The 22849-nt window shown below is 33.9% G+C and overlaps 1 protein-coding gene across 1 annotated transcript in view; it reads left to right on the top strand.

Annotated features, from left to right (window-relative positions):
- Positions 1-22849, top strand: part of LOC129230337 (partitioning defective 3 homolog B-like) — a 159559-nt gene that overhangs the window by 119482 nt on the left and 17228 nt on the right. The window contains exons 9-15 of the mRNA XM_054864769.1: positions 2057-2190; positions 2596-2739; positions 4736-4933; positions 8343-9100; positions 11111-11229; positions 15887-15955; positions 18110-18358. Of these exons, the coding sequence (XP_054720744.1) occupies positions 2057-2190; positions 2596-2739; positions 4736-4933; positions 8343-9100; positions 11111-11229; positions 15887-15955; positions 18110-18358 (1671 nt within the window). The remainder of the gene's footprint in view (positions 1-2056; positions 2191-2595; positions 2740-4735; positions 4934-8342; positions 9101-11110; positions 11230-15886; positions 15956-18109; positions 18359-22849) is intronic.

The raw sequence follows: 22849 nt of genomic DNA, 5'->3' as shown, positions 1-22849 counted from the left end.
TTTAAATCATCACATACAATGTCATTGCTTTCAGCAAACAATTAGCATTAATTAGCTCTTGTGATAGTTCAAAATCCATTGAAGAACAATACTTACTGCATGCTGCTTTAGCTGTTTACAGAAAAACAACTCCACACAAAATATTGATCAACCTGAATTGTGTGTTTCCTAATAACCTTAAACGTAACCTTCCAATATTTTATCGGGAAGATATTGCAACAACAGGTGACTTATCTTACCTATTTAGCCTTGTTTTGTAAAAAGGGATTTTTTCTCTAGAAAAGTACAGTGCCGGTAAAAAAAATTGCATCACCCTCATATTTTCATAACAATGGGATATGTGAGAAGTTTTGGTCAACCGATTAACGATGAATGTATGAAATTCTACAAAGCCTATGAAATAAACATTTAACAGCAGGAATCCATTAATTGCTTACTTTACTTATGAAAATACATGGCCAAAACTGTAACAAGTACAATGTGAAGTGCATCCACCTTGCAAAGTGGACGACAAAAAAGTTAGTAGAGGTTTCAATTTTAACACTCTTTCTGTTAGTTCGTTCAAACAAAAGTAACATGGAAATGTTTGAACATCATAAAATATAACCTAATATTTCATTGGTCCGCCTCTAGCTTTAATGACAGCTTAACATCTAGGACGGATGAGTGATTGAATGAGTCTGTTTCATTCATTTCGGGATTCTATTACTGAGTTCATGGTGCCAGACACGAATTATTGATTCCCGGAGCTTTTTCAAGTGATGTTGGCTTATGCTTCATCACTTCTACATCCATTCTATTTGAACAATTTTCGATCGGATTAAGATCAGGGCCTTTTTCCGGTCCAAGGCAAACTGCTGACCCCATTTTTCCATTTCTGAACCTGCGTGTGAGTTTAGAGAAAAAAAATTACTTAACCCCATGTCAATTTAAGTCTAATGGCAGGATAAAGGTTTTAAATCGTTATTTATTAGTTTTGCCCTATGGCAAAGAGCAGAATCATCCTGGAAAATGACGTTTGGAACTGAAGTAAAGTGATCCCGAATAATAGGAAGCAATTTCTTCACCAAAATTCCAATATACACCTGAGTGTTTACTGTTCCTTGCACAAAGTGAAGCCCACCAACTCCTTGACCAGAAATACATCCCCAAATCATCTGGGATACATGATGCTTGATTGTGTGTTGAATGCAGTTGGGATGATATTCCTCTCCTTTGCGGCATCTGTGTGTTGTCCATCAGACCCATGCAGATTGAATTCGGACTCGTCCAAAACCACAACTGATTTCCATTTTTCGACAGTCCTTCCTTGGCAAGCTTTTGCCCAGTTTATAGACGCTGTTTCCTCATTTTTTTGGTCAACAATGGCTTCTTGGTCAACGTGCCACCAAACCCACACCACGCAGTGGTTTTCGTACAGTAGACGTCGATGCGTGAACACCTGATTCGTTTTCCCATGCTGTTCTAAGGTCTGTGAAGGATGATTGTCTATTCTAAAGACTTGAGTCGTATCACATACCTGTCATGTGCTGCATTGGATATTCGTGGACGACCACTGCCACTCTTTCTTAATGTTCTTCCGGTGCTCTTTAGCTTATTCAGTAGTCGAACAACAGTCGATTGCGAACAGTTTATTCTTTTTGCTATGGAACGTGACGACATCCTTCTTTGTCCAATGCAGTGGCAACACCCATCCTTTGTGGCATCAGTTGAACCTATTTTGACATACTGCAAAATCATAAGTCCAGATCATAAATGAATGCGTGGAACGTTGAACTGGTTTTTTTTATGCAATTAGAAAGATGATGCAATCTTACACAATAGCTTGCGTCACATACCGATGCCAGATCCCAATTCATGTTATATGATGCAAGAACCGTTAAATATTTCATAATTACTTATAAATGCTAAAAATATTTGGATTTCGGGGGTGATGCAATTTGGTTTACTACCACTGTAAATGTTTTGTATTTATGAGCTGATGGCTAATTTTTTTCAAATTCTTTGCCCTAAAATTTCTTACACCGTATACACAAAGTCATATCTTTATTTACAGGTCCTGAAGGTTTAGGGTTCAGTATTACTTCCAAAGATCCTGAAAATGGTCCACCTTTCTTTATTAAGAGCATTCTTCCAGCTGGAGCAGCTGTGGATGATGGTCGATTGAAAACGGGTGATAAGCTGTTAGAGGTAATGGAAGTTGGAGTCACATAATTTATAATTATTAATTTGTCTGCATTGTACATTAAAAATTTTATTAAAACTTTTTTAGGGAACATTGATAGTGTGAGCAAGTTTTATACAAACTAATTTTATGTTCATAAACTTCATTTATTGCGAAACAATTTGTTGTCTTTCATGCATTATCTTAATAGGAATTGCTTGTATTTATTGAGGTACCTAGGATTCCTTACACCAACTATGTAGAAGGACAGCATTTTTTTTTTAATGTCATACGTTTTTGGAAATAAAACTTAAAAAAAAGTTTTAATGTGTTGAGTAAATCACAGGGAATAAAATGTTTTTAAAATATAATATTTTAGATATTTATTGCTCAGCTTATTAATAAAAGTCTTTACTTTTTATGTTTAACAGGTGAATAAGGTAGATGTTTCAAACATGACCCAAAGTGAAGTATTGAATCTCTTAAGGAAAGTTCCATTTGGTGATGTTGTTGAACTTGTCATTTCAAGACAAGAAACTGACCTGTCACCTAGCCCAAGTCTTCCCCGTGAACTGGTAAGAAATTCCACTTTTCAATTGTGTTATTAAATTTTATCTATTATCTGAACAAAGTTATAAGCAAGTAGAAAAAACAATCTTCATTTATTTATGGTTTTGCATTTTGTAAAGAAATTCAAGTTTTAATTATCTTCTTAAAAGCTATATTTTCCTACATAAAAGCATTTTCCATCCATTCATTATCATTGATTTTTGTTTATTTTATCCTTCTCCAGTCATTTAAATCAGTGGTGTTGCTAAGAGGGGGGGGGGGGGGGGTCCCTCTCGCCCGTCACCTGTCGGGGTGGGGGGGGGGGGGGGAGTGACACCGTAAGTAGAATTGAAAAAGAATTGCAAGATTTGGAAAAATATGAAGCTAAAATGCATTTTAAGACTACAAATTTGAAAATTTCTTTGGGGGAAAGCCCCTTGCTTCCCACCCTCACATCATGGAATGATCACTATATTCCAGGTTTAGTTCACATTGTCATTTCTTAGATCTGATAGTAACTTCCTCTTTACCAAAAAACTGAATGATGATACTAAAAAACTGAAAATATTTCCCTGTGTTTGAGATATGGTTAAAATAGTTAAGGGGGCATCCATTTCCTACACCCACTTACTTTTTTGTCCTCTTGAAGGCCTGCACATTTGCGTCTACGGCAAGTTACATAAAAAGTGTTCATAGTCTTTATATGCCTTTTGTACATTAGCCCACTTAAAATTTCTTAGTAATGCAAATGTAGTTTCTAAAAATTGTATGAATTTCATGTTTACATAGAACATTAAACTCTTTTTTTTTTGCATTTGTTGGGGGATGAAGTGGGCACCACAAATTACCTCCCCGGGTGTCAACAATGCTAGGTACGCTGTGTTAATTTACAAAAATATTTTTAAAATTTAATTTTTTAAGTGTAGAAATAAATCTCATTATTGTTTTTAAAAATATTTGTTTATTTTCAACTATTCAGTGTTAGTTTGAAGGATATTATAAGCACTTGTCATTAAATCTTCTCTGACACTGAATGTTTTACTTTCACTACTTTTACTCGTTAGAAGCAAAGCTTTTTTATTAATACATTTTGTTTTTAGTTTTAATTTAAAAAAGTGAAATTTAAACTGCCATATTTTGTGCAATGCTTGCTTTCCAAAAAAGGGAAAACATCCTTTTGTTTGCTTCAAAAGATAAAAAAAAAACTATTGATTTATTAGCAAGTGATTCAAGGGTGCCCATATGCAAAATTTTAAGGGGAGGCTGAAAAATTTCCCCCATGATTTAGCAGAATATTTTACCCATGGAAACCGATTTCAGTACAGATTAGAGATATTAAAATTTGACATTTTTAATAATTTATTCATTAATGGCTGGAAAAGAAATTTTTATACATTTTTGCAGAGAGAAAAGCACTAAGAGTAAGGAAGTTATCATTTCTAAGGAGGGGCTTGAGTCCCCCTTACCCCCCTATATGGGAGCTATTGAAGTGATTAAGTGCTGTAAAATCAATAGCTTCTTTTTAATTTATTTCATTTGAAAGATCAAATGTTTCAGGAAACTTGATTGTTAATCATTTTTGGTCTGAGTTTTATTTTGTAAGCAAAGATTGTTTTCTTTAACTTATTCTGCTTTTAGTTGTCAAAAAATACAATACTATGCATAATTTAAAGCAGATCTTTTGAATGTTCATTTAACTTTTCTGAACACCCACACATGCAAACACACATTGTAAAATATAGAAAAATGCATTTCAGATCAAAAATCTAGTAGTTAAAAAAAATTGCTCCATGATTACTGCATTTGGTGGCATATTCAGTGACTCAAATTAAGATAAAACATGATGAAGGTACATAGTTAAAAAACATTAAAGCCCAACATTCAACTACAGATATTAAGTATTGAAAACTCACAGCAGTATAGCTCAAATAGCTTCAATTTTGTACTTTACCTGTATTTTTACATTTTTTGTTATCTTTGTTTCTTAAGATATTAATATAATTTTGCACTTGATTTATTTAGCCTCCTGACAAATGTGAAGAGGAAATGGATGCTTTGTCCAAAAAGCGAGACATTTTCACTCTTCAAGTTGCTCTCAATGACACTGGTTCTGCTGGTTTGGGGGTCAGTGTCAAAGGGAAGACTTCGAACACTTCAAATGGTGCTGTAGATATGGGAATATTTATTAAAAACATTTTCCACGGTGGTGCTGCTCACAAAGTACGTATGATCTATCTCTTTTGAAGTGAAATACAAATGCAAGGAAATGTTGCTCACATGCAGAGCAGTGGCACAAAAAAGGGGTGGTCCCCAGGTTCTGATCCATCATAACAGGGCTGATTGTGTGGTTTTTATATTGTTGCAGTTTTTGTAATGATGTCTTCTTTTTTTTTAATGTTGGCAGCTTTCTTACTAATATTATATATGCGAAAGTGACTTTGTTTGTTTGTTACCTTTTCACGCCTAACTACCCAACCGATCATAATGAAATTTCGTATACACGTTGTCAATTGTGCCATGGTGAACATAGGGTACCTTTCATTTAGAAAAAAAGTATTCCGTGGTTTTTATTCCAATTTTAAAGAAAATTATAAATTTGCGAATATCTGATTACAAAAAAGTCATATTTGTTCTATTTTTGCAGCATGTTGAAGCTCTTAAAAAGCTGCTCAAAGTGAACTTTGCCCGAAGTTTGAGCGGTTAGTTGGAACATTCCTAATTTGACATTTTAAGTTGATTTATAACCTGAAATGAGGCTCATCTTGATTTTTAGACTTTCTTGCGAAGTGACACCAAGACAACGAGAAGTATTTACAAATTGCGAGTATAAAATGAGGCTTATCTTTAGTTTTGGAGAGTTATATTGTGTTTGTGCCAAGACAGGTAGCAGGGGCGGATACAGAAAAATCTTTTGGAGGGGACACAGGAAATTGAATAACCCCCCCACCTTCGATGTTTCATAACAAAGTTTTGACGACTTTATTTTTAAATTGTGTGTGTTTTTTTATTATTATTTATTTTTTTAGGATTCCTTAAGGTCAATGAATCTACTTCTAAGTACATGAATATTATGCACTAATACACTTTGGATGTGGACGAAATACATCTTTAATGTTTCAAGCCATTTAAATACTAAACCCAATATAATGTCACCAAAATGCTAGACAATGAGCGGCTTTACCTAGGAACATTATCATAATGATTATAACATGAGGGCACGATTATTAAATAAACCCATACCTCTCTTGAGCTTTTTAAAATTAATTTAATCATAACTTCATAACATATATGTTTCACTGAAGAATTCAGAAACTATTTCTGTGTGAATTTCAAAACAATTGCTGATTTGTTCTTAAAGCCATGATACAGTTAAGGTAACATATTGATACTACATGCCATTTCTATTAAAAATCATGGTTTTTCTAAGAAACTACTACATGATTTCTTTCCTTTTGCATCTTTTATTAGCTGAAAAAGAAATCTATTATTTCGCAAATAGGTTCCTAGGTCAAAATGACTCTTTTAGATGCGTCTAATATAGATCTACACATTTAAAAAAAATGTTAATTTATTGATTCCATCAAAGAAGAATTAATGGACGAATCGCGATAATGCCGTTTCTTGAATTTGAAGCCAATGAGTTAAATGTATGATGACACTCTGGGCCTCTGACTCCAGTAATACTTCTTTAGCAAACAAAAATGCTTTTATTCAAAATATGCTGTGTGTGTGTGTTTTGTGTTCTTTTTAATTAGCTACATAAAAAAAGTGCAAAGGAAAGGTCAGTTAAAAAGTAATAAATAAAATAGTGAAATTAATTAATCCTTTTGGGGGGGGCACGTGCCCCCCCCCCTTAAATCTGCTACTGACAAGTAGTCATTTGGTCACCAAAATGATGCATTTTGCTTGAAACAAATGCATGAATATTTTTCTTTAGAATTAAATCTATGAGTCTGGTTCAAACTGTTTTTATCTCTAATTCATTACCCTGTGTGCATTAGATGTAATATAATTTTGTATTGAATCGCAACCATTTTAGAAACAAAAAAAAACCAAAAGAAAAAAAAAATGCATAGGTTAGTCTTGCTTCAGGGAAAAAATTACTGACTGGAATTTCTTAAAAAACCAGCACAGGCCTGCATTTTCAACGTTTTAAAGAAGGGAAGGTCTTCAATTTATATTAAACTTTTTTTTAAAAATTATAAACATACCATCAACATCAACACTTTTTTTTTTACTTCTTGGCCCTTACGTATTACTCAGCTAAGCCTGAACTTCGTGGAACTTGCACGACTAATACTCTTGACAATTTTTCCATTTGTCGCCAAAGACTACTCATGCATGAAAAAACCGATCATTTTTCCGAAATTTCCCCAACTAAAGTCTCAACTATCGAACCTACCTGCCCAGAAAAACTTTTTAACATGGTAAAGATTTTTTGAAACTTTAAAGGGGTTCCAAAAGAACAAGCTTGAAACTTTCGATTTAATATAAAATATTCTGGTTATAAAATATAGAAAGCCATTAAATACCCTCTCCCCCCCCCCCACACACACTACCCCCAGCTAGCGTCAAAAATTTAAAAAAAGTTTTATTTTCGCCAAGAATCCAAACACGTGCTGAACATTTGCTCTTTTTAAAAGTTGTATACCTTATGAATTTGAACATACAAATATTTTATGCAGTATCATAAACTTGGCAAGTTTCTCCTGAATGAATGGTAAAGTGGTCCTTTGGCAAATACCAGCATATATCTATGTAGGAGGTGGTGATATGAGTTGTATTGGAGTACTAATTTGCTTTTCAATGCAGCTTTAAATTGTATTTAATGGTAAAAATTGAAAATTAAACGTTGACATTTACAATCTAATGACATTTGTTATTTATTTAGTGGGCAGGGTTAGGATAATGAGGTCGCGATGAAAAAATTCAAAAATCTTGGCAACCCAGCTGTTTTTAAAAGTTGCATTAAAATGGCAAAAAACCGCCAAATAAATTACGGTGAAAAAAAACATTAAATACTTTATTAAAGTTTAAAACAATCCGCCAAATAAAAAAAACAAAACGTTCAAATAACATTTTAAAAATCAATTAAAATGTACATTAATCCGCCAAGTCCGTTTTTTATCTCCAGTCTCGCCAAGCAACCTGAAGCAGTTCTGAGCAAAAGCTTACCAGACACAGAAAAATAAAACAAAACTCTACTGATATACTGTTTGCTAACGAGGAGTGAAATACATTATACACCTATCTCGAGGGTCTGGGGATTCAGAAAACTGTCCTCTAAGGGGGAGTGTCCGCTATCTGGGAGCGTCCGTTAAGGGAGGTTTGACTGTATTTGAGATGTACGTTTTTGAGGCTCCTGGTAAGATATTTGTATTAAGTTTTATAGAAAAAAATCAGTATTTTAAATTCAAGTGTGTTAGCTTAAAAAAGGGGGGTTTAAGTGGGGCATTCCCTCAGATCTTCCCTTGTGGGGCCTGTGCATATGCAAATCTAGCTTGGTCAGCAGGTGTGGTTGCCAAATATAATGCTCCATAAATTTGATATCTCTAAAATTCTGCAAGGTCTGACAGCTAATTTTAAATTTCAATTGGGAAAAAAACTAAAACTGATCATTCATTTTCAGGATGGAAGACTTCAGAACAACGATCAGCTTCTGAATGTCAATGGAATTCCTTTATTAGGAATGACTAATGGGCAAGCCATGGAAACATTACGGAGGGCCATGATCCAAGGGGAAGGACCGAATGTCGTCCAGAATGCAATAATTCTAACTGTCGCAAGACGCGTCCCATCAATTTTAAGGGACACAGTGTCCGATGCAGGAGACGGCTCCAGTCATGACAGAAGTGACTCTTTGCTGAGTGAAAGTGGCGATTCTTTTTATGTGTCAAATGAAAATCTTTCGCCAACTAACAATAAATTCTGTGGCCAAACACCAGACACTTCCACCAGCGATAACTCCGCAAATACTGTCATATTCAGATCTCCTTCTTTCAAAAGGACAGAAAGTGATATAGATGAAGAGAAGGAAGATGATTTCACGGAGATGTCTTCCGTGACGTTGACTTCTGATCACAATCCCATACTGGAGAGGCTCATAAGTGAGAATCTCTCTGAGAACTATCAGCAGAGTGTAAATAATTCGAATTCATCTAATTATCATAAAATATCTGTACAACTTGAAGGTGCAATGAGGACTCAAAACAATGACTTGCAAATGCAAGATGATGTTCTGGAAGAATTGAACAGTTTTGTGAACCACAAAAAATCGGTTTCAAGTCCAGTCAGGTTAGATTTTTCTCAACAGTCTGAACCCAACACCTCATTGGAGCAAATCAATGAAAATGGGGCATCACTTACAAAAGAGTACAGACATAAAAAGTAAGTCTCTTTTTTTTAAGTAATGCACGATCAATTCCAAAATTCCTTGTTTTTATAATTGGGAATAAATAAGCAACTTTGTAATGCTGCAGTATGCAATTCCCATGTGGTCTTATGTTTAGGTTGCCACTGTTTTTCATCCAATGACCCAATTCCAATCCCCTGCATTTGAAGAAACCGCACTTTCTACCATACTATATGGCAAATCAGGGTTTCCACTTTTAATATAATTGTTGAAAAAAACCATTTTTATGGGGCAACTAAGGCATTTTAAGGTTATGTTCCTTTACTTTTAACATGTTTACGATGGAAATGTAATGAACTGGCTTAAAGCTGGCAGTAGAGGTTTTCCATATCATGCATTTACATTTCAACCTGAAGTTAAGCATCTTCTTAAATCTAAGCTATCTTGCTTTTTATCTCTGGTAAGGAATAAGTCAAAAATTCTACCTGCAATGATCCATTTTTTTTCCCTACATGAAGATTTTTTTTTTTAAATCGTAGTTGATAAATACCTGCAGTGAGCCAGCTTTTTGGTTGATGTAAATATACTCTATGTGTCACAGTATGGACATGAGTATGATGGCCACTTAACTTTTCTTTTATAGAACATATATGCAAAGTTAAAAAAATATAAGCACCAAAGTTATGGTAAAAAAGAACACTCCATCAATGAAGGTGCTTAAATATTCTTATTTTGGTTAAGCTCCACCTCTGAGATAAACAAAAATTAAACAGTGTAACTGTTTTTTGAGGCCATTGCAAAAGAAATAAGGTTTTTAAAAATCCTTAATTTTTTCAAAGAAAAATAGACCTTTTTAAATAATGGTGTGGTTTCCTTCAGTCAAAAGTACTACTTTTAGTAAACAAAAAAAAAAAAAAAAAACATGGGGCAAGGGGGAAAAAAAAACTTTCATTTTCTCAACGATTAATTTTTAATCAACTTTTTTAAATGCCTGAATTTGAAAATAAGTAGTGGTTTTTATGAGGTCACAAATGATGTACTTTGGTATCTTTGGCGCATCTGTTTACCACGTTTCCACGTTATGATAATCAAAAAGTGAATTGAATATTGTGTTCTTGGCTTGTTATGAACCATATAGTTATCAACACATGTGAGTAAAGAAGCAAATTAAATATTATGCTCTGTGAATGGCAACAGTGAATGACATTTCACCATTTGTGATGTCATTGGCAGAATAGTAAACAATAAAAGTGAACCGATGAAAGTAATTTTTTAAAAATATTAAACTTGGTCAAATTATTTAAAAAATGTTTAGATCTTATGTTTTTAAGCATGCTCTTTCAGAAAAAAAAGTACTTTTAAAATTTTGGAAACAACCCCATTGTGGATGCCCTGCCGTCCTTAAAATCAACATTGAATCTAAACAAGCATTAATATAAATAATAAAATTTATAGTTACATTTTCAAAGTAATTATCTAAATTTACAAATAAACATTTATTAATTTTCAGAAAAAAAGCAAGTTTGTTGTTTGTTTCAAATTTAAAAACAAAACATTACATTATTTAAATATTTCCTTTTTTTTTTCTTCCCATGCAAAAGCATGTGTTGAAGAAGGGAGTAGATTTAAATTATCCTACTGCAAGCGAATGCATTTCTGGTTGAAGGATTTTTGAGAGCCAGAAAAACTATTTCAATGTTGAGTAAATAAATAAATTTGTCTAACGAATTATATAATAGTGTGGTGTGATTTAAAATAAAAATACTTATTTTAACGAATGTACTGATACGAAAAAATATTTTTTTCTGTAAAATCAAAAAAAAAAAAAGAGAAAATTATACTTTGAAAAAGTCATTACCCAAAGGGGTTTAAGTAATGTATTAACATGTGCATGAGTTTGGATTGAAAACTTTAAAATGGTATTTTCTGATTTCAGAGCTTTGCAAGAAAAAAATAATTGCTTTAAGCGAAGTGGCTTTGGACGTCAAAGCATGCCGGAAAAAAAGCTTTGTTCAAGCTTACAGAAGCAGATATTTTCCTAACAGTCATTTACAGGAAAATGGTTCAAACAGCAACATTTCGTACCTGCAATCACCAGAATGCCAAAATATTTCTGATGGAATGCCTGTCAGAGAAATGCCTGTAGATGTTGGTCCATATGAAAGTAATTACATTTATTGACCTCTATTTTGAATACTTGCTGCCATTAGGAGATAAGAATTTGTTCAAATGTAGAAATATTTTACTAAAATGAACTAGACTAAACTTAAAAGCACAACCATGGGGACGAAGGCCTATTCTGCCCATCTCAGTTTATGAGACTGAGGGCTCTGAGGTACAAAAGCAAATGTTCCAGTTAGGTGGTCACCGAAGCAGGGAACCCCCAGGGTTTAGTGGCCAAGCATGCTTGGTGCTTATTTTATCGACCCACTGAAGGGATGAGGGGAGGAGTTGACCGTGCCCAACCCGGGAATTGTCTGTGGTGGAGATGTGCAAAGCACTACCACTGAGCATTCTGTTTTTTTTTTTTTTTTTTTTTTGACTAAAATTGGGATGACTTATTTCATTCCAGTTTGCTGAGCAACTTAACAAAAAAAAAAAAAAAATCTCTAAAAAAATGAAAAATGAACTAAGTTCCAAATCTGTAACAATTTGATTTAGCTTTTAGTTGATTAATATTCCCCTACATAGAGTTTTGACCATACACTAAAGGATTAATTAGTGTTCAGTATCTGCCAGGGATTTTCGAGTATTCAATTAAAATTATCAGTTATACAAGAAAAAAAAATCATCTGTAAACTTTTCAGGGCATCAAAATACCTCAGCAGTGCTATGTTTGTTCTCATAACAATGATATTCAAGCAGTTATTATAGGCTATTTGAGCAAGGTCACATGCCAGTTGCTATTTTAGAAGATTGGTAGCATTTGAATGAGGCCACTATATGTAAAATAAATATTTTCTTATTTACATACTTTTTTTTATGACTGTAATTTATTACTTAGCATGATTTGCCCTGATTGTCATGACTTAGCTCATTTCAAAACAAGGAATGATCAACAATAGATAGAAATAACAAAGTTCTTTAAAAAATGCTTTGCATATATAAAATAAAATAAATGTTGCAAATTATTTGTTCACTCTGAAAGGATGATAGGGAGATAAAACTATAGTTTCAGAAGTATCACAAAAATTATTTCCATCAGAGTTATCCACTGAAACTATCAAGGGCTTTTCTATTACAATAAAATTCAAGTTAATGAAAATTTCTCTAGCTAATAAGTAAACAATTTAGGAAAAAAACAAATACCCATTAAATTTCAAAGTGTTCTGCCAAATTTAGAAGACTTGGCAAGTATGATTCTGTAATACTTAAATCAGTGGTTTGCAAAGGGGGGCGGGGGCACCCAACTGTTACCAAAAATATTGTTTTTGAATGTACAAAAAAAAGTGTCGGAGTGTAAGAATTAGAAAACCACCACACTATGGTATTCACACAATTTAGAAAATTTGCTCTAAAAAACAATTTTATAAGATTTGTTAAATAAAGTAAAACTACCAATACTCATATTCATAAACCCAAAAAAATTGGAAAATCTAAAGGATCCAGGAAAACATTTTAGGTGTTAGATTATTACTTAGATTTAATAGGAAAATTAATTGGCTGCAAATGACTGCAATGCCACATGAGCATTGAGCGGTTACTGAGTTAAGTTTGTATAAATAATTACAACATTTACTACAACTGCTTTTCAAAACCGTTAAATATATTGTAACATAGGGATATTATTTATAAATTAAAGGGGGCGGGGCAGAGAAATTTTTTTATGAAAAAAAGGGCGCAAGCATAAAGTTTGCAAACCACCGACTTAATTTATCAATGTATGTGATCTCAAAGTTAAATTTCTAACTAATCCCATTTTTCCATCATTATTTTCAGCTTATGCGAAATTCCATCCTAAAAGGCCTCATCGGACGAGAGGTTAGTCGCTATACATTTTTAAAAAATGTTTTAATCAGGCTGGAATTATATACTTGTAAAAATAATTTATAGTACTATCATTATATTTAGAAGCAATGTGTACTTATTTTATCTATGTTTTGGTCATTTGATCTGCTTACTTACTTGCATTTGATTTAAAATTGAAGGGTCAAAATGGCATAGAACCAACTTCCAAGCTACGGGCAAAATTGCTCAATTGAGGCAGTGAGAAGCAAAGGGATGTATGTAAGTGCCAAAACTAAAAATTTTCAGATATCTAGTGCAAATATTAGGAGAACCTCTTCTCTGTTATGGGGCAAGAGATACTACTAGTAACTCCAGAAGATGCTGCTATACAGCAAGATTTAGAAGAAAAAAAATCATTGGAACCCTACCTAGGATCTGATCTTAAAACTCCTTTTTCTCAAACTTTAAATAATCCACTTACATCCCTTTGTTTCACACTGTCTCAATCGTGGATCATTGAACAGGGTCAACTTATTAGCTATCTCTCCCGGCTGATTGACTGCCAGGTTTTCTTGGAGGTTTAAACAGGGTTTGAGCAGTGCACCACCCATATATTAAAGCCATCGTTACTTAACATTCCAAGCATTAAACGCTTAGATGTATAAATTAAAAATAAAATAATTAATGATACCATCCGTACTAAAAGTTCCTGAACAGAAACAAAATGAAAACATTTGAATAATATTTGCTTACAAATGCTAAACTTTGCTGCATTTTCGTACATAATTAAAATTTGGATTTTATGATCTTACTGTAGAAGAAATGTGAAACAATGAGATTTTTCACAATGGACTGCCTGAACATAAAACAAAACCTATTTCCTGTCATGTTGTCACACTGACTAATTAAATATTAAACATTGGTTGGAAAAAAAAGAAAATGTCTTATGACTGTGCACCGACTGATGCATATTTTTTACTTTTGAATCAATATAACTGTGTAAAAGTTAGAACAGAAAAAAAAAAATGAGTAAAACAGCCAATGCTTAATTCACTGCATTACATATGATAAAATTTTAAAATAAAATATCAGATATAAACAATGAAAGAAACCTGAATTTTAAGTCTACATATTGTAATAATAATATCAAAAAATATATAGTGTGATTTGAGGATGCATTTACTATTTTGAAGACTTTAGTTTGTGCTGATTAAAAATATTGGATCCTAGCCGCCTGTGGCGACCAGCTGGTCCGCCTTTTTTACGCCAAGGTTGCCGCCTTCGGCGGCTGCTTAAAGAAATTTCGTGGCGGTATCAATCAATCTATATCTATACCATTATTAATTTGTATAGAATAATTTCTAGACCTTACCGTTTTCCCGGTAAGCGCGCCACACACACACACACAAACATCTTATTTCATCATAGCCGCCTGCGGCGACCAGCTGGTTCGCCTTCTTACGCCATTCGCCATTCTATGCAGGCAACCACCTACGGCGGCTGTTTGCCTAACATGTCATTTACCTTTTTACTTCCAGTTTTCCGCCTTCGGCAGCTGTTTAAATAAATTTGGCAGCAGTATTAATCAATCCATCTCTATCTTTTTTTGTGCCATTCACATTTGTACGCAAATATTGCCGCCTTCGGCGGCTATCTACCTTTACGATCTATCTCTAAATTTTCTTTTCCATCTCTATTTATTTTAACCTTTTTTCCCATTTCCTAATAAAAACAAAGATCACTCAAAAAACTGCTTTTTTTAAATTTAAGTAGGGCAAAAAAAAAAGTTATCTCCAAAATTCCCCGTAGTGTGCAAAAAGTAGTGTTTGACAAAGAAAACAAATCTCGCTTATTTTAACCTTCCCTCCCATTTCCTAATAAAAACAAAGATCACTCAAAAAACCGCTATGCAATGCCAACTATGCAATGTAACCTAATATAGATACAGCAAAACGTACAGCTTGGGGGGGGGGGGGATGGAAAAAGAAATAAATGCAATCCCTAAATAAAACAAAAAAAAAAGGAAAGAAAAAAAGCAACCGCTGCTGCAAAAACCCGTGGTCATCACTTCATAAAATGTAGAAGTAAGCTATATATGTAAAAAAAAAGATTAACATTTGTTTGCGATTAAGATTCCGTCGTAAATATCGAATCGAAATCCAAGTAGTGACGTCACAGGCATAAGGAAATGAAGAACCTTTTTTCGACCGATGCGTGGAAAGTCATAATGTGTTCAGCATTAAAAAAATTGTAAAAAAAAAAACTATTGCGTATTTTTAAAAACTTTTTTCTTCTGAATAGGGCGAAATGTTTTTACTATTACCAAATTAAATTTTAGAAATGAGGCTTTGATACTTCTCGCAGGATGATATTAGAAAAAAATAAAACCCAGGAAAAACTGCAAATTAAAGGTTTTTTCAAAAATTCGTACAAAATACAAAAATTGCTCTGTCTTCAAATTTTTTTCATTCATCATATTTAGAATTAAATTTCCTACACTATAGTACAAAAATAATTTGGGTAGTGTGATTGGTTTGGGGTCTGTGAGGTAAAAAGTACTAAAAAGTGCAAAAAAACACATAAAACATTAAAAACTTTTTTTCTAATTAAAATATCAAAAATCGAAGCCCGAGGTGCACATCTTCAGCAAAAACAACACCTGTATTCCAAATTTCATCTGTCTAGGCTTTACCGTTTTCCCGGGATGCGCGCCACACACACACACACAAACATCTTATTTTATTATATGTATAGATATATCAAAATATCGGATATTTTCGAAAATATCATGATACTTTCAAACTGTCTTTATTCAATATGACTAATCTATGCACATCTTGTTTATTACTAACATTACATTTAATCTCCTACAGTTTCAAGCAACAATTTAGCATTGGAACAAGCACAAAGAGCAACAGTTACCTTCTATCCAACTTGCTGTTGTAGGTAGAATTATTGTGCACTAAAAGCATGCTTAAACTCACTGCACTCTTTTAAAATTCTCACAAGATAGCACATTGAAGTTTCAGATTGAAATGTTACATTTTCACTTTTTTGCTATATTAACAATTGTTTTTAAATGTTATTATACGGTTTGTTGATTTTTTACATTGCTTCTCATGTAGTTTCTAAAATTTGAAAGTTTTAAAATCTAATATTTTTAAAGTTTGCCTTTAAAAATATTCAATTGTTGAATAATTTTAAAGGAAGAAAGATATTGTGACACTTATTTCAGCCATTTTCTAAGATGTTACTGATAGAAAATAAAGGATCAACTACAAAGACAGATTCAAGGGTGGGGCGATGGGGGCGACCGCCCCTCCCCCTATAAGGACCATGCACTGGCAATTTTTCCGAATTGAAGGCCTAAATGCAAGTGTAGGTCATTTTTGATGACATACAGAAATGAATGAGATTTGAATTTCCCTGCTGGAAATGTTTCAGACCTGAAATTAAAAAAAAGCAAATTTAGACCATATTTAGCGATGACAGGAGGCCATCTCGCCGTCATTTTTCAAAATTTATGTCATATATACTTGATTGTATAAACATCGTGGGTAGTGCTGCGGGATATAAAGGATTCAGGGAATTTCCCCCAGTAATTTTTCAAAACTGAAGTTCCAAAAACAGCAATTTTACTACCTTCAATAATGTTAGGGGGAGGAGGTTTCGACACATTCCTACGGAACTATTATGATATTGGAGTTCTAAAACGCAATTTTAGAAAATCTTTTTCAACCAAAAAGGAAAGGAATAGGTTCAGGGACCTCCTTGGCTAAATCTCTGTGGTTAAGTTGCTTTAGATAAGAAGGTTGTAGCAGCTCTCCCCCCCTCCATCTTCCCTTGAAGCATGCATAAATCTGACAAGTAGTAAGTGGTAAGGGAAAAAATCAACCGCTTCCTCCTTGAAACATTTCTGGATCCGCCCTTGATCAATTATCCATATTCAGTTTTCTAAAGCAAAGGTAACATAAGTATATTTTATAAAAGATTTGTGCTTTTGAATTTAAAAAAAAAAATCTGGACACTTCTATTTATAAGTAAGAAGCTATTGCATTAGGTGTAGTCAAAGCCATTGTAGATGCAAGAAGCTAGTACTGTATAGTTTAGAATAAAAGGTATTTTTCAGTCAAAACTACAAAGGCATAATTTTTAGATCAGTCCATAACATAAAAAACTTATAATCCATACCTTGAGATCAGAAATATCAAGATTGGGATAATTTGACTTTGTATGGATCATTTCATAAGTTTATAAAATAATATTCAGACGGTATCAATATATTTGCATATCAATAGAAGTTATAACTGAATTGAATATAGAAATTCAAATTATGCAATTCAATTATCATTCAAAAATAAGTAGACTTTATATTAGAGCATTATCCTGCACTCAATTGTTTAAATAGCAGTTGTATTTGTCTAAGGTCAATCTAGTACTTTTTTTCTATGAATATTATTTTTCTTTTAAAGGCATTGAATAAAAGTAAAAGAAACGAGAAACAGTTTCAAAATGTAGTTTGTCAAAGAATGTATGTATGCTTGCAATGCAGAAATCAGGGGTAGATACAGACTATCATTTTAGAGAGGTCACACTGTAGAATGACCCCCCTCTCCCTCCGCACATGTAAGAATGAACCTACAGCTTTTGGAACAAAAACTGCTCGAGTGTCAATAAAAAGCACCAAAACAGCCAGGTATAAGGCACTTGTAGAGCATAAACGTTACAAATTAATTTCATAAGTAAGCTATGACAATAAGTAATATTTTAAATAGTTATTTTTAAAAGTAATTAATGAATGGAAAATATTACTGAAGTTGCTTACATTTTATTCATGAAGTGTTTGAACACAATGTGGACATATAATAATGTTAAGGGACAAGGAGGAGGGGAACCCCATGACCCTTCCTTTGTATCCACTCCTGGAAGAAATAGAGTTTTTTTACTACACAACTTGGTGTTTTCTTCTGAAAAGTGGTGTGGCTTTTAGAGAATTGCGTTACATAAATTAGCAGTTTAAAGGTATTCTACTGTAATATTATTCATTTTTAACTGATGACAGAAATCTCTAATTATGAAACAAATTTTCCAACTAGGGTCCTGTAACTCCCCAGACTGTCCCTACCATGCTGTACCAACCAGGCGGGAGAGTGGAAGTAGTGAGGAGGCATGCACCCCTGTTGGCCCTTCTCTAGGTCTCATGAAATCCAGCAGTTTAGAGAGCTTACAAACAATGGTGCAAGAACAGCAAAAACGAGGCATTGTTTCCACCAGCTGTTCTGCCAGAGCCTGCAATGAAAGTTTTCGGCAGGCCGTTGACAAGTCGTTCGAGGCTCCGGCTGAAGGTAATTTTATGTTAAAATCTAAAATCTGGTAAATCAAAAATCATAACATACCTCTCTACTATTGTGTGTGTTCCCCATTCTTTCAAATATATTCATACAAATGCAAATACCAACATGACTACCAGCAACAGGCTCGGGGGCCAGCTAGGCTGGTCCTAGTCAGTTAAATAGTCTTCAGTGAAGATCAGTGGCCCTCTTAAAGCTGTCCTACCCCCCCCCCCCCTTGCTCATTATCGTCTCTTTTGGTAAGCTGCTCCAAGTGCCCACAACCCTAGTGAAGTAGTAATTTTTTCTAATTTCTAGGTTAGCCTGAGGTTTGAATAGCTTAAAACAAAGACCCCTTATGCTACTGTATGTTTTTCCAAATATAATCCTTTGAATATATTTATCTTGCTTTTAACAAAAAAGTAATTCACATAAATAAATATAAGTAAATCAATAAAAAGAATCATGCATCTGCTGCAGTAAAATTGAAATTCATTAGTTTTAAATCAGGGAAGCAGTTGCTGTACGGAATACCAAATAGTTGAATTCTGGGATGCCATCAACAGCAACTCTCTAACACAGAGGTTCCCAACCGGTGGTTCGCGAACCCCCAGGGGTTCGCGAGGTGCAGGAAGGGGGTTCGCGAAAATTTCGGTGCAATGGCGGATTTTTCCTAGTTTGGTAAAAAATTATAAAATATTCAATTTGCACATATAGTTACTAAATTTTTTTTTTTTAATTTGAAAACGCGCCAGACTCTTGTATTAAGCTCAAAAAAAAAAAAAAAAAAAAATCTTTCAGCGGTTTTATAATCTTGGTTAAAAAGAAATTTTCTCATTTTTTTTTTCGATAGACAACAAAAAGAGATATCCTTCCTTCTTTATTGCGAGGCGCCATGCAGAAACATTGTATTAAGCTGTGGCAGGGATCACGATGACCTTAAAAAGGCGCCATTGCGGGGAGTCAATCAAACAATATACATAATATGCATGTGTCGAAACAAATAAAGAATTCTCAAACAATGCATCATAGGGGTATTATTTCTAATCTGGTTGAAATATAACTCGGGAATTTCCGTCAAATTCAGTCATCGAATAGCAGACATAACAGCAAAAGGCTCCAAACTTAAAATTTATTACTGGATTTTACCCATCTGTTCGTTTTCAAAAATATATAACATCAGCATGCTCATAGTTCTGGGGAAATAGTTGTTAACAGACGTTTTTAGAGATACTTTAGAGATGCTTGAAAACAAGTGATTTTGTTTGCAATTGGTTTTGCTACGTGAACTTGCTACTCTGTTTGTGAAGTTATAATCGTGTTGGTAATTTTTATGATTTAATAACTTTCTGCTGTTATGGATCGATGGTTGAAAACTGGTAGTTTGGTTGAGCGACAAATGGACAAGCAGTCAATCGATCAACCCTCAACATCAGCAGTAACTTTCGAATCAACACAGGATATTGAAATAGATAGCTGTAATGAACTGCCGCCTCCCCCGACTAAACAGAAAAGTGAACTAGGGGAGAAAAAAGGAAAAAAGCGAAAATATGACAGTGACTATTTACAAATGGACTTTTATTTTACTGGAGAAGAGTCTGAACCTAGACCGCTTTGTCTTCTCTGCAACGAAGTTCTAGCGAACAGCAGTTTGAAACCGTCACTTCTGAGAAGACACCTCGAAACAAAGCATCCGACACACAAGGACAAACCTATCGAATATTTTAAAAGAAAATTGGAATATAATAAAAAGTGTAGCATCTCTACGTTCCTGTTAGAATCCAACGAAGATAGTAAAATGGCCCTTGAAGCTTCATATCGAGTCAGTTATAGAATTGCAAGATCTGGACAGCCACATACAATTGCAGAAAATTTAATTGGACAGTGTGCTAAAGATATTGCTAAGTGTATGCTGGGAGAAAAGTCAGCAAAAAAAATTGACCTGGTTTCGCTATCAAACAACACAGTATCACGCAGAATTACTGATTTGGCAAGTAATGTGGAGAAAGAACTTGTGAATAGAATAAAAGAGAATAATTTTGCGATCCAGCTTGATGAGTCGACTGATGTAGCAAACGCTGCAATATTACTTGTCTATGTTAGGTATATTTTTAACGATACAATTAAAGAAGATGTACTATTTGCAAAACCTTTGAAAACCAACACAACTGGAGAAGCAATTTTCGAACTGGTCAACAGTTACTTTGAAGAAAATGGAATAGATTGGTCTTTGTGTGTGGGTGGTGTGGGTGTGTGCACGGATGGTGCAAAATCAATGACAGGAAAATTTGTTGGCTTTGTGGTGCGAGTAAAGAAGATTAACGAGAAAATTGAATGGACTCATTGCTGCATTCATAGACAAGCATTAGCATGTAAGCGTATTCCCGCAGAATTATCCGCTACTTTGAATGATGCGGTAAAAATTGTAAATTTCATAAAATCACGTGCCACAAACTGCCGTCTATTTCACGCACTTTGTGAGGAATTGAGAAGCCTTCATGTTACTTTACTTCTTCACACAGAAGTTAGATGGCTTTCCCGTGGCAAAATTTTGGCACGCTTATTTGAATTGAAGTCAGAAGTCCAAGCATTTTTTGTTGATCATCCATTTCACTTGTCCACTTGCATATTCGATCCTCTTTGGATGCAAAGGCTTGCATATTTAGCTGACATCTTTTCAAAATTAAATGAATTAAATCTATCCTTGCAAGGTGCAGTTGTTAATATTTTCGTTGTATATGATAAAATTGAAGCTATGGTAAAAAAATTGAATTTCTGGATCCAATGCCTGGAAATGGGTGAGTTTTCTTGTTTCACTTCTCTTAGTAGTTTTTTATCAGGAAACTCAATGAAACTTGATGACAGCGTTAAAAGAAATGTTTGTGAACATCTGCAACATCTTGAACTAACTTTTGACGAGTATTTTCCTAATAGGCGTAACGTCCCTCTCTCAAACAACTGGATACGCAATCCTTTTGAAGGAAATCCATGCTTAGAGAACACCCTGACATTACCTGAAAAGGAAATGCTCATCGAGTTATCCTGTGATAATTCATTGAAAACTACCTTTAAAGAGCTCTCGTTAATTGACTTCTGGCTCAGTGTAAGAAATGACTATACCGTTTTGTCCAAAAAAAGCAATTCGAATTTTATTACCATTTTGTACAACATATCTGTGCGAGAAAGGATTTTCCTCCTATACTTATCTCAAAGATAAATACCGAAGCAGATTGAATGCAGAGCCTGATTTAAGACTCAAACTGTCAGACATTGAACCAAACTTTCAGTTTCTTTGTTCCGTCAAACAGCCACAAATATCGCATTAAGGATTTTTTCCTCAATTTAAAGTATGCTTAAAAAAATAGTTGGTTTATAAAACTTCTTGTTTATAATTTTTCTTGTAGATGTAGTTTTAACTTTTTATTAATGTTTGCACTTAATGATATTTTACAATTATATTTTTGTTTATTGCAATCAAATGCTGCAAAAAATGGAAAGCAAGCATGCTGTTTTTTTATTGTTTCTTACATGTTACTAATTTCAACATCAGGGGGTTCGCGAATTTTTTTGCCTGTTCCAAGGGGTTCGCAAAGAGAAAAAGGTTAGGAACCGCTGCTCTAACAAAATGTATATTAAGCCAATTTTTTCCTATGGTACTGTTTGACCGCGGATTGTATGTAATTTGGCAATCTGCCAAGTAAAGACTATTCTATCTGAATTAATCTAGCAGGGAAGAAGGGAAAATAACGATGGGATTTTGATGCATGCTTTTTATAATGTAACTAGTGTCTTATTCATTTATTGCATTTTTTAAAATAAAATAGGGGAAAACAAAAATAGTTACCATGGAAATAACAAAAAGAAAAGATTTTCATTTCGTTCAGGAACGTAAAAGCAAAATGGTAAGCTCAAAACTTTGTTGTGAAAAAATAAATCAGTTAATTTTTGCCGTGAGAACATAGATCGAATATAATTTAGATTTAAAAAATGTTGCTGTGAGCAAATTTTCATTTTTACAAAACTATGGCTAAATAATAGAGAGGCAAAAGTGCACATCTGTAGCAAATCAACTAACATCCCTATAAACTAATAGATACGTCCATTTCCGCCTATAAACCGGATATCAGCCTTTCCATGTAATCGATGGTCAAACAGTAATAAGATTCTTGCATCGGCTTCTAAGTCGACTGTTGACAAACTTGGAAGAAAAAAAAACTGTTTAAGTTAACTGTATAATTAATTTGAATTCTGAAATTTTGAATTCAAAATATGCTTTTCGCAATCATGATTGCGACTAAGTCATTGGTTACTACCCTATAGAAACTGGTCCTGTCCCTCCTCTTGGGCAGTCACATGAGTACAGTTGTGTATATGTAGGCTTGTGTGTATGTGTATGTATGAGTAGGAGCGTGCGTGTGTGTAGGACATGGACGCCACCGACCAGGAGAAGCGGCTTCCGAGAGGACAGGGTGGCGACAGATCAGTGAAATTAGGAAGATCAGGGAA

Source organism: Uloborus diversus, chromosome 1 (assembly GCF_026930045.1).
Source record: "Uloborus diversus isolate 005 chromosome 1, Udiv.v.3.1, whole genome shotgun sequence".
In the NCBI taxonomy this organism is placed as follows: domain Eukaryota; kingdom Metazoa; phylum Arthropoda; class Arachnida; order Araneae; family Uloboridae; genus Uloborus; species Uloborus diversus.
Note: the sequence above shows the minus strand (reverse complement) of the source record. Positions and strands in the feature narration are given on the sequence as shown.